Source organism: Melanerpes formicivorus, unplaced genomic scaffold, assembly GCF_026170545.1.
Source record: "Melanerpes formicivorus ecotype bairdi unplaced genomic scaffold, bMelFor1.0.p_v2 SCAF_10, whole genome shotgun sequence".
Classification (NCBI taxonomy): domain Eukaryota; kingdom Metazoa; phylum Chordata; class Aves; order Piciformes; family Picidae; genus Melanerpes; species Melanerpes formicivorus.
This window is the reverse complement of record NW_027142362.1, coordinates 6,593,423-6,608,876: the sequence shown is the minus strand read 5'-3', so window position 1 is coordinate 6,608,876 and position 15,454 is coordinate 6,593,423. Positions and strand designations below refer to the sequence as shown.

The 15,454-nt window shown below is 47.4% G+C and overlaps 1 protein-coding gene across 6 annotated transcripts in view; it reads right to left on the bottom strand.

Annotated features, from left to right (window-relative positions):
* ARNT2 (aryl hydrocarbon receptor nuclear translocator 2) overlaps positions 1-15,454 on the bottom strand; it is a 108,781-nt gene that overhangs the window by 88,337 nt on the left and 4,990 nt on the right. For 3 of the 6 annotated variants that reach the window (XM_068143439.1, XM_068143441.1, XM_068143442.1), the window contains exon 1: positions 1,125-1,218. The exons of 2 other annotated variants lie outside the window; for them this stretch is intronic. In XM_068143439.1, the coding sequence (XP_067999540.1) occupies positions 1,125-1,203 (79 nt within the window). In that variant the 5' untranslated portion in view covers positions 1,204-1,218. Of the gene's footprint in view, positions 1-1,124; positions 1,219-1,285; positions 1,312-15,454 lie in introns of those variants that run through there. One more of the 6 variants, XM_068143445.1, reaches the window with a different exon arrangement.

Below are 15,454 nucleotides of genomic sequence, written 5' to 3'. Positions count from 1 at the left end.
TATCCTCACACAGCACTGGGGATGGCATTTCCTCCTCTGCTCCCCTCCAGAAACCACAGCTGTACATCTTGCTGTGAAGCACTGAAACACAACCAGATGCTGTGCATGACAAGACTCTGAAAGTCCACCATACAAAAGGGCCTATTAACCCCACCACCTTCAGCCCCCCAGGCATCCCCAGGCTCTACTCCCCTGACCCACACACGCCAGTCAGGGCTAGGTTTAAATCCAAAGCCTACTGGAGAAAGGCTTCCACCCACCTCAGAGGACTCTGAATCCTCAACAGTAACTTTAATGCCCAATTCCAGGTTTGCTATTTCATGTCAGGTACCACTGAGCATGCTCCCCACAGGGCTCTTTAATCCTTCAATACCTACTGTAATAAATGGGATTAAAGTCAGACACCAGCATCTGATTAAAGGAACGAGATTCCACTCTTATCAATACAAATGCGACAGATTTCCAGCCGCCTAATCCACGGAGCGGCCGAGGTGCCAATCACCTCCAAGTAAATGTGGCTCTGAGGCTACACACAGCATTACAAACGTGCCCTCTCCAAGGAGCAGCCCCAGACACAGAGATTTTTAATGTTCTTCAAGAGAAACTTCCCTGGAACCTGTATTTTTCCATAGCCCAAAGTCAGGCGGGAGTCAGAAGCGCCTCGGCAAAAAGATTTTGGTCGCGGTCAGTCGCAGAGTGGATTTTTTTTTTGCCGAGCACACAGGCACCGAAGAATAAACCAAATCATTATCTTTGCCTTCAGACTGTGCCAATGAAAACACAAAACCATCATGTAGCCAGAAATACTTCACAGAAACACCTACCCTAAACATGCAGCTGTACGCTCGGTCACTGCTTTGACACCTTAACTACGGACATCACAAACCAGAGCTCACTCTCAGCCGGCACAAAACGTCTCCGTCCTTCCTGCTAGCCATCCTGGTTTTGCTTCCATTCCACTGCTAGATACTTTATAAATAGACTCCACACCAGAAAGATCTGCTGCACAGGGAGGCTAGGCAAAGGAAAAAGCAGGAGAGCAGAGGCACAGCAAACCCATCCCTTTCCACGCTCTTCCCAGAACGAAGCTAACAAAATAAATCACGGAATGCAACGAAGCCCACCTTTAGGGAAGCCACTCACACAGCTGCTGCTCCCTCGCCTCTGAGCAAGGTCTTCTTGGGAGAGAAATTTTCTCTGCATATAAGAAGTGTCAGAAACCTCTGGGAAGAAATGTAGCAGCATTGGTATTCTGCTCAGAAAATGTCATCACAGATCTGTTTACCTTAACTGTGGCCCATGATTCAGCCGGTGACAAGCGTCTTGCATACTGATCAATTTATTTGCAGCAAAATTACTAACATTTTCCACTTTAACTGTTTAGCTCCTGGAAATGGCTCCTGAGGTAGGGAGGGGCTTTTTACATAAAGCCTGTCTGATTCAAAACTCCCACCACCACCACCACAATGCTCAGTATTTTTTGGGGGGGGGGCAGGGGAAGGTAGGGAGGAGGTGCCATCCCATAATCTAGAGGGGGGGAAACAGGGCATACAGTGAGAAATGCTCCCTTCTTGAAAATTAAAATCAGAGCTTTATCATCCATCTGCATCACATCACAGCTCTATGCTCAGGATACATGAAGGAGGGAGGGAGGGCAGATGATGCGATGAAGCTGCTCCCTCCAGGGAGAGACTGGCCCTTCAGCAGAGGCAGTGACCAGCCGTTTAACAGAGTGGCCTAACCGGTGGTCTAGAGGTCAATCCAAGCTCCCTTGCTCACTGCCTTTCTGCTGTAACTCTGGAGGAGATGCCCCAAGTCTGAGCAGTGCAACAGACCTAAGAGATATCTACCATATGTCCCAGCAGTAGCTTGGGAGAGCAGGTTTCGAAGCCAGACTGGGGAAATCTCCCAGCAGTAGCATGGGAGAGCAGGTTTTGAAGCCAAACTGGGGAAATCTCCCAGCAGTAGCATGGGAGAGCAGGTTTTGAAGCCAAACTGGGGAAATCTCCCAGTAGTAGCCTGGGAGAGCAGGTTTTGAAGCCAAACTGGGGAAATCCTCTATGGTGCCTCCACACTTCACTGCTGTGTCCACACCACCTGTTTGTGGCGTGCTGGAGCCTGAGTACAAATCGTAGCCCTCTGCACACCCTGCACTTCAACAGCACCATGGAGATGTGCATAAGAAGGTGGCATGGAGACACAGAATTGTAAGTAGACCTTGACAAAGACTTTTGGCCCAGTTCAAGGAAACTCTCACATTAATGGTCAGCTTGAGGGACAATGTGAGATGGATCCTTGCAGGAAGAACAGCCAGCACTGAAAATCAGGGTTCTCTGAAGCATCCAGAACAAGGCATGCAGAAAGCAAGGCACTCAAACCCCCAGCTGTGGAAGTGTCAAGTCTTCCAATCTGCAACACCAAAAATCATTTCATACATTACTCCTAAGTGGCTTTGAATGCTATTTTAACAGAGCTTCTTCCCTTTATCTCCAGTTTTCATGCTAATGGCCTTTCTCAACCCAGTCATGTCTGCTAATTCAGTTCATCCAGATCTACCCTGTGGTTGAGGCACCAGAATTTCCACAGCCTTCAGGCCATAAGGGAAGGATGTGGACAACATTCATGCTCTCTCCCTGAATGCCCAACAATCTATATGCTACTAAATGACTTCAGAATGGTATTTATCACGATCCAGAAGACCTGGAGTCACAACTCTGCACCTACTGTAGAGGTTGTCATAGAGTGCAGTTTAACTTAAAAGCACAGACAGAAGACACACACCTTGCTACCTAAAGGTTAGCAAGGAGACAAGGGGAAGAGTAGCTGCTGCTACATTTCTCTTGCCTTCCTGACAAACAGCACAGCATCACTTCACCTCCTCACATATGCCCATGCATTTTTCCCTGGCTATTTTTCCACTTCTCATTCATAATTCCTTGTTATCTCTTCTCAACCTATGCAGCCTCTAGCTTAGATGAACTGTTTCTTGTACTCCCTCTAATAAGCCAACACATCTTGCCAAGTCTTGCCAAACTATGACCATCCCCACCCCCCCCAAAAAAAAAAAAGAGGCTGACAAAATTCAAAATAAGGAGGAAAGATTAACATCCCCCGAGGAAAAAGGAGAGGCCTCAATGGCTCCTGTGCTGAAAGCATGTCTATAGCTTTGGAAAAGAATAAAATTAAGTAATACATTAAAGTAGGGCTTAGATCTGCACTGTAGAATGAACTTGAAGATGCTCACTTGAACCTAATCACAGACTGTCTCAGGGTGGAAGGGACCTCAGAGATCATCTGCTCCAACCACCCCACCATGGGCAGTGACACCTCTCAACTAGACTCAGCAGCTCAAGGCCTCATCCAATCTGGCCTTCAACACCCCCAGCCACAACCTCCCTGGGCAGCCTATTCGAGAGTCCTATCACCCTTGCACTGAATATCTTCTTCCTCAGCTCCAGTCTAACCCTGCTCTCCCTCAGCTAAATGTCTGCCCTGCTTCTAAAATTGGATCACTCTTTCTCCCTGCAGAGGTAGGGGTTTAAACTCAAAAGGAACAGTGCCTGGGTCTCCACCACAATTACAATGGACAGAGGCACTAGAAGAAAAGCTCTTCTCACACACAAAGCCTGGAAGTACACCCCAAAGTGGGCTAGAAGCAAACCCAAGGACCTGGACTAACCTTGCCTTGAAAACACAACCTGAGCCTGCACCACTCGGCAAGTCCCTCAGGTATAAATAGCCACAAGTGGGAAAGCACACATGCGAGGTGGGCTGGGAACTAGGGCAGCTACTGCAAGAGGCCAGTTTGCAGAGAGGATGAAAAACCTGCCTTTGAAAGGCTTGATTCAGGATTGATGGAATCTCTATTGAAAAAAAAAGAGGCAGGTCCTTAGCTCTCTTGAAAGGTCACAGAAAAACCAGAGTCAAGAGCAGCAAGATCACTTCTGTCTGAATGCGACCCTGCCTGCTCTGCAGGCATCTCCACACAACATAATTCTTCACTGACCATTTTCAGCCTTAACTTGCCCTGGTTCTATTGACATTATTTTGCCTGATATTAGTGACCTGCAGCAAAAACACTAAACAAATTACAAACCCCAACCCAACCAAACCATCAGGCTCCCCCCAAATGCGCAGCATTTCCATTTGAAATGAATGGTGATCCTCCCTCCCTCCTGCTCTGACATTTTGTGCTTGCCAGAAATAACTGCAGAATTAGAAGTTGTGTGCAAGAGACAGAAGGTAACATTCAAAATTATTTTCCATCATTTTCACTTAGCATCAGAAGCAGCAAACACCCTCCCCGGGGCTGCTCTGCTCGGCAGAGGTGGCCAAAGCGAAGCCATTCATGGGCTCACAGAAGCACACACCCAGCCTGGGCAAACAAGCACAACACACAAATAATGAAGTGTCAGGACTTGCCTTCAGGTTTCTCAGAGACAGAGCAAGCTCAGGCCACTCTTCATTTCACAAGCCTCTTTCATTTAGCTTGTTTTGGTTGGCATGCAGGTAGAAATTCACATGCGAGGCATCTTTTCCTCCCCTCTTGGAAACAGAAGGCTCGCTTTCTTTCACCCAGTACACCACCAGGAGGGAAAGTGGAAGCTGCAAGATAAGCTAAAGCTACACCAAAGGCAGGCACAGGGATACTGATTTAGGTGAAACACCTGCACGTGGCCCTGCCCCACCAGACCATCACCAACTGTGAAAGGAGCTTGGTAAGATTTGTTGCTCAGTAGAAAAGCAAACAGCTGAGTGGGTAACCCTGAGTTTGTTTGAGTGCCAGTCTAACAAACAACCCACAGCACCATGCCATCACATTTACTGTGCTGCCAGCCATGGCCAAGTTCTGCCACATCTGCCTCTGCTCAGACTTGCTGAGCTTGGACTTCTGTCTACGTTGAAAGAGAAACTTTCTCATCCAACCATTCCTCATTTCCTGCCCTCCTCGATGTCATATCCCTTGCTGGCCATCCTCATGACTACAGAGCAGCTAAACCTATATTCCTTCTCTCAGTGCATCATTTGTCTCTTCTTTGAAGGCACTCCAAGGCTGTCCATTACTCAAGGGCAACGTGAAAGTGTTTCAGCTCTCAAACTGTCACACAACCTCCCCCTTTTTCACCTTCTTTTATCTCCCTGCACCATTACTGCCTCTGCCAAGCCTTCCTGACCCATCACAGCTACCCCTGAAAGCCTCAGACTCCTTGCAATGGGAAACTGGAAGTTTCCATGGCTGTGCAAAAGAAACCCACTGAGTGCTCCAAAACACAAATGTCCTGCCTGGCTCATGAAGCATGAGAGTCACACACAGCTAGAGGGTGGGAAGGTACCCGGGGGAAGCACCGTCATATGCTTGCTCTGATTTTACACTCCTTCAAGCACCTGCTTTTTCTGAGGCAGTGGTGACTATCAAACCACATCAACCTGACCACTGCTGCTGAGGTGGTGGCTCACAAGCTGCCCTGCAAGCCATTGACCAAAGCTAGGGACACAGACCTGAGGCCTTTGCGATGCATCCCCCCACAGGCAGACTTCCGACTCCCCACCAGCCATGGCAAGCTCAGAAGAGCGCTGTCCAGCCACCAAGATGGAAAACTCAGAGCACTCTGGTTTAACTTACCCACTGAAAATGACTTGCTCACATCCTTCAGGTGCCTTTTTTCTCTGTTACAAAGACTTGAGGGTGCCTCAGAAGGGGATGGTAACGCTACATTTCATTCAGGCAGCAGCCTGCACTACCCAGCGCTTCATTATCAGTGTATTTACAGTGTCCTTGGGCACTGTTGGGTAATCAGAATGCCAGTGTTTTCATCAAACACCACCTTATTGATAGCACTAATGACTTCAGTTCTGCTTGATCAACAAGCAAACGATGCTTATTTGATGTTATGATAATTAATTGGCCTTTCAGGTGTTTCCACATCCCAACTTATTAATGAGAATAAGCACATTTATGTGGAATATCCTAGAAAGAGTTATCACTCTGCACCCCAAAGCATCTAAAAGCAGGGTGTGCTTCAGTGCTTCTCCCCTTCCTCACAGTTTCTGATGTGATGGGTTTTGCCTAAAATTGTGGGAGGAAAAAGAAACCACATTTACCTCCATCTCAAAACCCCACCCTAAGCCTTGCATATTTGATATTCAGCACATTTTATCCCTTCCTGAACTTTGAGTAAGTCAAAGGAGATTCTCTGATTAACATTTCCTTCCTTTCTTTTCTTCTTTCCTCCAGAGATGGGAGACACCAGCAAACCTCCTCACTTCCCATAGCAGCAAGGAGGACCAAAAACTTACCATGACTCAGATGTGCAAGTGAACAGGCTACTGGTGTCATCTGTGACTTCAAACCATTCAAGTTCCAACTGGTGTCATCTGTGACTTCAAACCATTCAAGTTCCAAACTCCAGCCCTAGTTCGTGAAGCATTCCAGTCCAGCCTTCAGGAAGGCACAAAGATGATCCAAGGGCTGGAACACCCCTGCTATGAGGACAGGCTAAGGGAGCTGGGGTTGGTCAGCCTGCACAAGAGAAGACTCCAGGGGGACCTTAGAGCTGCCTTCCAGCACCTGAAGGGATCCTGCAGGAAGGCTGCAGAAGCACTTTTCATGAGGGTGTCCAGAGACAGGACAAGGGGGAATGGTTTGAAGCTGAGGCAGAGCAGGGTCAGACTGGAGCTGAGGAAGAAGGTATTCAGTAGGAGGGTGCTGAGACTCTGGAATTGGCTGCCCAGGGAGGCTGTGGCTGCCTCCTCCCTGCCTGGGGGTGTTGGAGGCCAGGTTGGATGAGGCCTTGAGCAGCTGAGTCTAGTTGAGAGGTGTCCCTGCCCATGGTGGGGAGGTTGGAGCAGACGATCTCTAAGCTCCCTTCCAACCTGAGCCACTCTAGGGTTCTGTGAACTTTTGGCTCACATTTTTCTGCTTAAATTCTTCACTCATTTACTTCCTCAGCAGCTTTTATCTTGTTGAATGCCTCACTTTTTTAAAATTACCAGTTTTAAAAGGAGAAAATGATGTTTCCAGGTAAGCTCTGCCAGGCTGTCAGGAAGTCTCCAGCTCCGCCAGCCATGCCCTCCTGTTTTTTCCTCAACTACAAAACGCAGGAACTCACTGCACAGCCTACCAGTGAACTACTAAGCAAACAAAAACCAACAAAAGATCCTTTTCCCCCCACATCTCTGTATTCATATCAAACACGATTCAACATCCATTACAAGCAACTTGCCCCCAAAAGTATACAGACAGCTCTGTGGGTAAACCAGCACTAAAGCAGCGAAGGATACTGACAAATTCTCACTACAAACAAACTGGATGTTTGTCAAAAAAACAAGCTGAGTGTTTGTCTGTAAATATTGACCAGACTAAGGGTTTTTTTTTTTTTGTTGTTGTTTTGCTTGGATATTTGCTGACTGTAGAGCAGCACAGACAAGTGCAAAGGACAGAGAAATGAGTCTGAATGCCAAAGCTAGCGATCGGGTTCCAGCTACCGCAGGGACTCCGAGCAACAAAGCAAACAGCTAAATGGCAGCCAAATGCACTCACCAAGAATCCACTGCAAATACTTCATCATCACATTTCAGCAGTAGGAAGAATCACAATTTGCTTTCTGAAATGTGTTTACTTCCAGGGACAGCTTGGTCACTCGATCTGAAGAGCAGTTTGAATCAACACCCTAACCAAACGTTTTCCTCCCTCCCCCAAACTCCTTTAAAACTCTTTCACACAACAAACCCTTGAAAACTATCACCTAATTTTCACTCTCTGTAACTGTGTATTTCCTGTAGTTTGGTCATTTCTCCTGTGTGTGAAGCACGAATATTTTGCTCTCGGTCTTAATTCAAACACTTCAAGGCAAATGAAGTGATAAAAGCAACCACAAGGCAAGATAGCAAGAAGTTAAGTTGGAAAGCCTATATAAAGACTTTAAAGCTAGGTGGATCGTTGGGAGTCCAGCACTCCAGCTATGCTCATGTGCTCCTGGGCTCCTCAGTTCAGACTCAGTTCAGAATAGACTCAGAATAGTTCAGAATAGACTCAGGAAACTGCATGTAGAGTCCAGCACAGAGCCAGAAAGCTGCTGAGGACAAGCTGAGGGAGCTGAGGATCCTGAGGGAGTGCCCTCATTCCTGTTGATAAAGATGTGCAGGGCAGTGTTGGCAGGATGGAGCCAGGCTCTGCTCAGTGATCTGGAGCAGAGGAGGTTTCACTTGAACTTAAGGAGAAACTTCTTTACTGTTGAAGGTGCTGGAGCCCTGGAGCAGGCTGCCCAGAGAGGCTGTGGAGTCTCCTTCTCTGAAGACATTCAAACCCTTCCTGGATGTGTTCATGTGTGACCTGCCCTGGGTCAATCTGCTTTGGCAGCAGGGATAGACTGGATGATCTCTGGAGGTCCCTTCCAACCCCTAACATTCTGTATATTTTGCCAAGACACTTAAAAGCACATTATTCCAACATCACACCTCATACTGCATGCAGAAAACGCCAATTAACCATTATTCATGTGCCTGGAACAAACAGTATCTGCTCCTTCTGCTTTTTTACCTCCTCTTCCTCTCAAAGAGAGAAGCAGCTCAGTATAAATGTGGTTGCAATAGAAGTCTGTCATTAGAGCAGTGTCACTTAGTGTATCACTATGAAAAATGATATTCTGTGCTTGCTTCAGGATAGGCACTGCAGACTCTCCTACAAATAAGTCATTTTATAACAGACACAGATGAACAAAGCATCCCTGAACCCAGAGTCTTACACACAGGACAGGCAAACTGGAGAGAAGAGAAAGAGAACCAAGACTCAGGTGACTTGACTATGGCACAGGGATGTTACTTCTCAGAGGCTAAGGAGGAAGACTGCAGTAAATCCCAGCCTTGTCCAGTGCCTGTACCACAAGACAACCTCTTTCTCTGGTCTGTTCTCAACCACTAGTTAGCCAGCCAGCAATAAAATCACAAATGCAGGCAGCTTGTAACACCAAGGATGTTCCTGTGCATTGAGAATTTATTGGTCTCTGAAACTCCTGCTCAGGATGACCACAGTTATTCTATATTTAGCAATGATTTAAGAACCTTTTGTCCTTATGACCATCTTGAAAAGCCAATACCAATGAAGGGGTTTAGGTGGAGACACAGCAAAGTCTGGAGCTGAACTCGGGAACGTTATTAACTTCCACACCTAACGGTCCGAGATGGAGCCGTGACACTGCGCACTCCCAACGTTCACCACATGCATGCCCTTCCCAGAGCACAGAGAGGGCTGGCATGCTGCCTGGGTCTCTCTTCCAACTCTGCCAAGGGCAGGACAGCTTTTGCACATCATCAGTAGATGAGGCAGAACCAATTCCTTAATGTCATATCAACCTTTTGATCAAAGCAGTCAGATAGCACTTTAGCGAAGGAATGAAAAGGCATGTGCCAGCGATGAGACTAATGAATAGTTTTCCTCGAGCAAAACACAATTCAGCATGAAGTTCATGTTAATGTTCTTTCCACCCACTCAGACATCTCCAGCTGACTCTGCTGTACCAAAATGCCAACCAGTCAAGCCACCCATCTTTTCATTCAGCTACGGCATCCCATCACTCAGGTTTTGTTTCACTGTGCCTCCCTTACAGCTGCCTAACTTCAGGCATTACTTAAGACATTTCCTGGGCCCCCATTCGTAAAGCATGCACGGAACCTGGAGGGAGAACCACAAGTAAAAGGGGAAACTTTGGGGGGCAAAAGATATTCAGACTGATAGCTGCCACTAAAATGTTAGAGACCACCATAAGCCTCAGACCTGTTTTCAGTTCAGAACCAAAGGGCTGAGGAAGCAGAAGGACAATGCCTATGAAAAAAATAAGGTTAAGTTTAGTGACTCATGTGACAGGAAATAGATGATGGTAGCTTGTTTGAAGAGTGAAAGGATATCAAGATGCATTTAACCAGAAAACCACTACATCCCAGAAAGGCATAACCTCAGCTGTTGGATCAAAGCTGCTATGGTCTCTATGATCTTCCTTTTTTTACACTGGCATGTGCTGCTTTCAGAATAGAATAGAACTAACCAGGTTGGAAGAGGCCTTTGATATCGAGTCCAACCTATCATCCAACACCACCTAATCAACTAAACCATGGCACTAAGGGCCCCATCCAGTCTCTTCTTAAACACCTCCAGTGATGCTGATTCCACCACCTCCCTGGGCAGCACATTCCAATGGCCAATCTCTCTTTCTATGAAGAACTTCTTCCTAATATCTAACCTAAACCTCCCCTTGCACAGCTTGAGACTGTGTCCTCTTGTTCTGGTGCTGGTTGCTTGGGAGACCAACCCCCACCTGGCTACAACCTCCCTTCAGGTAGTTGTAGACAGCAATAAGGTCTCCCCTGAGACCCCTCTTCTCCAGGCTAAGCAACCCCAGCTCCTCAGCCTCTCTTCATAGGGGTGGTGCTCCAAACCCCTCCGCAGCTTTGTTGCCCTTCTCTATCAGGAAGACATCACAGAGGACAGCCAGTTCAAAAAACACTCAGAAGAAACAAACCAGTTGTGATCATTCAAGAACCAAGTCTCAAGCCTGAATAAGCTACAAGGAAACCCAAAACTCATAAACCTGTAAGCACTTCACAATGCTCATCAAGAACAAGGGAGGAAGATTCTCTCTTGGGCTGTTTCTGGACAGCCATTCCCTGCAGCATGGCTGATCCAGGCCATTCTGTTCTCAGCAAGAATCCAGTTCAGCCTCATCTATGCAACAAACACTTCACTTGGAACAACCTTAAATCATAAGTGCAGAGAGCTGGTGGCACAGAATCTGCAAAGATGTTATATGGTTTCATTTTGGTTTAGTTGTGGTTTGTTGGGGGTTTTTTGTTTGGTTGTTGTTTTTTTCTCCTAAGGATTTGGATAGGAACTGCAAAACTTTGGATCCTTCAGGCTTCAAAAAGTGGTCTTCGGAGAAAACTCTTACATCCATTTAACACGTTCTTAATTGCAGCAGTTCACTGTCGTCTTTGATGGAGATCACTGCCACGACGAGCGAGGCAGGAGAAAAGAACAAGTCCTCAGCACTTCAACTGATCATCGCTCAGAGATGCAGCTCACCGCGACCCCCCGAAGCCTTTAATCTACAGCTGGGCTGTGGTACGGCGGCGGTGGAGCCTCCATCCCTTTCAGCACCATGGATGGCAACCTCCAAGCAGCCCTCAGCCAGGAGGTCTTCTCTACTAGACTCAGCTGCTCAAGGCTTCATCCAACCCGGCCTCCAGCGCCCACAGGCAGGAGGCAGCCACAACCTCCCTGGGCAGCCTGTTCCAGAGTCTCACCACCCTCCTACTGAAGAACTTCTTCCTCAGATCCAGTCTAACCCTGCTCTCCCTCAGCTTCAAACCATTCACCCTTGTCCTGTCTCTAGATACCCTCATGAAAAATCCCTCTGCAGCCTTCTCCTCTCCAGACTGAAATAAGAATCTGAGGGGTGGGCGTCAGGATGAAGGTGCCAGGCTCCTTTTGGTGGTGCCCAGTGACAGGACAAGGAGCAACAGGTACACCTGGAACACAGGAGGTTCCACCTCCACACAAGAAGACTCTTCTGTATGGTGAGGGTGATGGAGCACTGGAACAGGCTGCCCAGAGAGACTGTAGAGTCTCTGAGGGTCACTGTGCACTGGGACCCATTAACCACTTTCCATGTGACAGGGGCTTAGCAAATGAAAACACCAGCCTCATGCTGGCATGCTGGTCAGGCATGTAGCTCTACCAGCCTGCCCCTCTTCAGGACATTACTGAGCAACTTGGGAACACCAGCTGCAGCCTGGCTGTGCTTACTGCAGTTTGGAGACTGGGGATGCATTCTGCAGAGAGCAGACTTGGCAGCTAAGGGTTAACATCTGGCCTCATCTGGCAAGGTGGTAGCTGGAGACAAGAGCCCCAGGACCTTTTCTGCTTGCACCGGGGACACAGTTTGTGATTGCTTTGATCATCGAGTCTTTTTCAGCCAAATAACAGAAGACAATCTGCATTCGCATAAAAACTGAACTGCAAGCCAAGTAAGAGCTGAGGCTACTGACAGGATCTATTCATAAGAAGCTACTTTAGTTCTCCCTGCATTCCTACTCAGTTTCACCCTGAGCTTCAAAAGCATTTCCAGATCCCTCTTGTTTTTTTCACCCAGCTATTACAGGCAATCCAGTTCTGAAAACACACGCAATGCAAGGGCAGCGAACAGCAGCCAGGTGCCCACCTGGCTCACTAACACAGACAGCAGGACACAGCTCCCTGAAATCACCCCCTTGCCTGCAATTGTTTTCTGCATTGTTACTGGGAAAGCACCAGCGAGCATTCCTCAACCCCAGGCCTGTAGATTGCACAGAAAGGGCTTTTGCTTTTCCCTCTGAGGAATACAAATCCGCAGTGTTTTTGTTCGTCGCAGTTCAGTGATTTACTGGCATGCCTCTCCCCATAAAATATTTGCATATATCTGAGAGTCAAACTGTTCTGACAGAGCCTCTGCTTGCCAGGAAGCGAAGCTCCAGCTCGGTGCAACTGAACCTTTCAACAAGGACCAGCACCGGGACAAACGGCAGGGCAATTAACATACCAATGAGGAGCCAGTTAATTGCCATCCAGCGCAGGCACTTCGTCTGAGCAACTTACCTGAAAAGCCTTCCCATCTGCACGCTGGCAAAGGCAGTAATTAAACAATTCAACACCCCTTTTGCTTGATTAGAGGGGGGGGAAAAATGGTAATTATTTTGTATGATTCTATTTGTCACATTCAGCTGACATTTAGATGAGCAAAAACTGCAGCAGCTCAAACCTAAACATTTGAAACGAATGTTATGAGCTGGCCTCCAACAAAACAGCAACACAGATTCATCTGGGGTGGATGCAAGCTAACAGAGGCTCTTCAGCCAGCTGGTGATGCCTCACGGGCTTACACGGAAGGCAGCACGGTTGCTACTTAGAAGAGGGGGGAAAAAAGTCCCACTTTTCTTTAAGGGGGACTTCAGATGCTACCTAGAGAATGGAATCTGAATTTATAAGCCCGGTACATTGCCAGGATTCATTTACATTTGAACAGGCACCAAGAAGTCAATACAGAGCTCAGCACAGCACCACAGCTGAAACATGGGAGCTGCAGGAAAGATGGAGACAGGTAGAAAGGAACCTGGGGGTACTGGTCGACGGTCGGCTGAACATGAGCCAACAGTGTGCCCAGGTGGCCAAGAAGGACAATGGCATCCTGACCTGTATCAGGAACAGTGTGGCCAGCAGGAGCAGGGAGGTCATTGTGCCCTGTGCTCAGCACTGGTTAGGCCACATCTTGAGTCCTGTGCCCAGTTCTGGGCTCCTCAGTTTAGGAAAGATGTTGAATTGCTGGAAGGTGTCCAGAGAAGGGCAACAAAGCAGGGGAGGGGTCTGGAGCACAGCCCTGTGAGGAGAGGCTGAGGGAGCTGGGGTTGCTCAGCCTGCAGAAGAGGAGGCTCAGGGGAGACCTTCTTGCTCTCTACAAGTACCTGAAGGGAGGTTGTAACCAGGTGGGGATTGGTCTCTGCTCCCAGGCAACCAGCACCAGAACAAGAGGACACAGTCTCAAGCTGCACCAGGGGAGGTTCAGGCTGGATGTTAGGAAGAAGTTCTTTATAGAAAGAGAGATTGGCCATTGGAATGTGCTGCCCAGGGAGGTGTTGGAGTCACCATCACTGGAGGTGTTTAGGAAGAGACTGGATGGGGTGCTTGGTGCCATGGTTTAGTTGATTAGGTGGTGTTGGCTGATAGGTTGGACTCGATGATCCCAAAGGTCTCTTCCAGCCTGGATAATTCTATTCTATTCTACTAAGAGGAGAGCAGGACTGAAAACATAAGATAGATCTAAAAAAAAAAGCAGGTAAAACAGAAAAGGCAACACAGGGAACAAGAGGAAGCAGGAAGTTCAGAAACATTCCTCAGGCTGGATGTGGCTCTGAGCAACTTGATCTAGTGTGAGGTGTCCCTGCCCATGGCAGGGGGGTTGGAACTGAATGATCTTTGAGGTCCCTTCCAACAGTTCTGTGATTCTGTGTGATTTTAAAGGCTGGCTTTCCATCAACTTCTGTGACAACAAAAATTCCAGAACCTGGGTGCTTGGTCCACAGGGGTTTGCTCAATCAGTGCTTGTTCATCTGTACTTTCATTTTAAACAATGGAAAATGATGAATTATCCCCCCCCCCCCCCCCCCCCCAAGCTTTTTCCTTTGCCAGCAGCCTGCATCTATCTTCTCTGGATTATAACCAGAAGCTAAAATGCACAAATGCAGCCTTACAAAAATCTCCTTTTGCTTCATTTGACAGGATGATTGATCCAGGTGGGGTGACAGGAAATGCTTTACATCTGAACAAAGGAAGTAGTGTGGGCAGGAAACAAACTCCACCGATTGTTTGTGCAGCAAACACCCACTCGAGGCTCCTCAAATGTCAATTTTTTCTTGCCTGTATCGTCCAGCAAATCCAAGCTTTTGCACCAATTCTCTTACAGAATGGGTGAAGGAGCATCTCCATCTTTGCAGATTTCTGTCCCACACAGCCCAGGGCACCTATATTGAGCACACTCCTACAATCAAGTCAAGAATAGTGTAGCTTGGGTTGGTATCTGCACACGTCTGCAGCCAAGACAGCATCTCTGCACTCCAGTGTTGGCCAGACAGAACAGCTCAGCCTGAGATGATTCATCTCCTTCCAAACACTGCTGGCCACCCAAAGACACTTTGCTATAGATAGACTGGAAAAATCTGCCAGCGATCTACAACAAGCCCTGGGAGCTCAATTCCCACCTCTTATGATTCCCTCCTTCTCTTTCCTACAGTCAATTTCAGTAACACTGTGCTTTCTGCTTTAATTCAGTGCTACCTGCGTTCTCCAAGTTGTACTTGTCAGACCCCCCCTCAAAATTACTCCAAATGACACAAATATCTGATCTTTACAAGCCACTTAAGCATCATCTCTGAATACACCTTCATAATGACAGCCCCATTTCTGTCCTCTTAATAACAATAATCACTACATCAACAGTCTTATTTTCCTTTGACTCTTAGAAAGGGCTATTTTTTTTCTTTATCCCCCCCCTTCCTAACTAATCTCTGCAGCAATTTTTTCTTAGTGGAAAGGAGAAACAGCAACAGCATCTGGGGTTACAGAAATCAGGAGTATCTGGGTTGGTTTGCATTGTTATGAGGAGGCATGTGGAAACACTGTGCTGCTGGGGTGGGGAGGGGGGATGTATTTGGAACTAACCACAAGCTACATCTGCAAATGTGTAATAAATATAATATATATAATAATATATTACAATAAATATGTATGGTTTTAAATAACTATTCTGTGGTGGAAGACATAGCCTAGAATGGCTCAGATTGGAAGGTTAGGAAGTTCTTCCCCATGAGGGTGGTGAGACACTGGCAGAAGTTGCCCAGGGAAGTGGTAGAAGCCTCATCCCTGGAGGTTTTT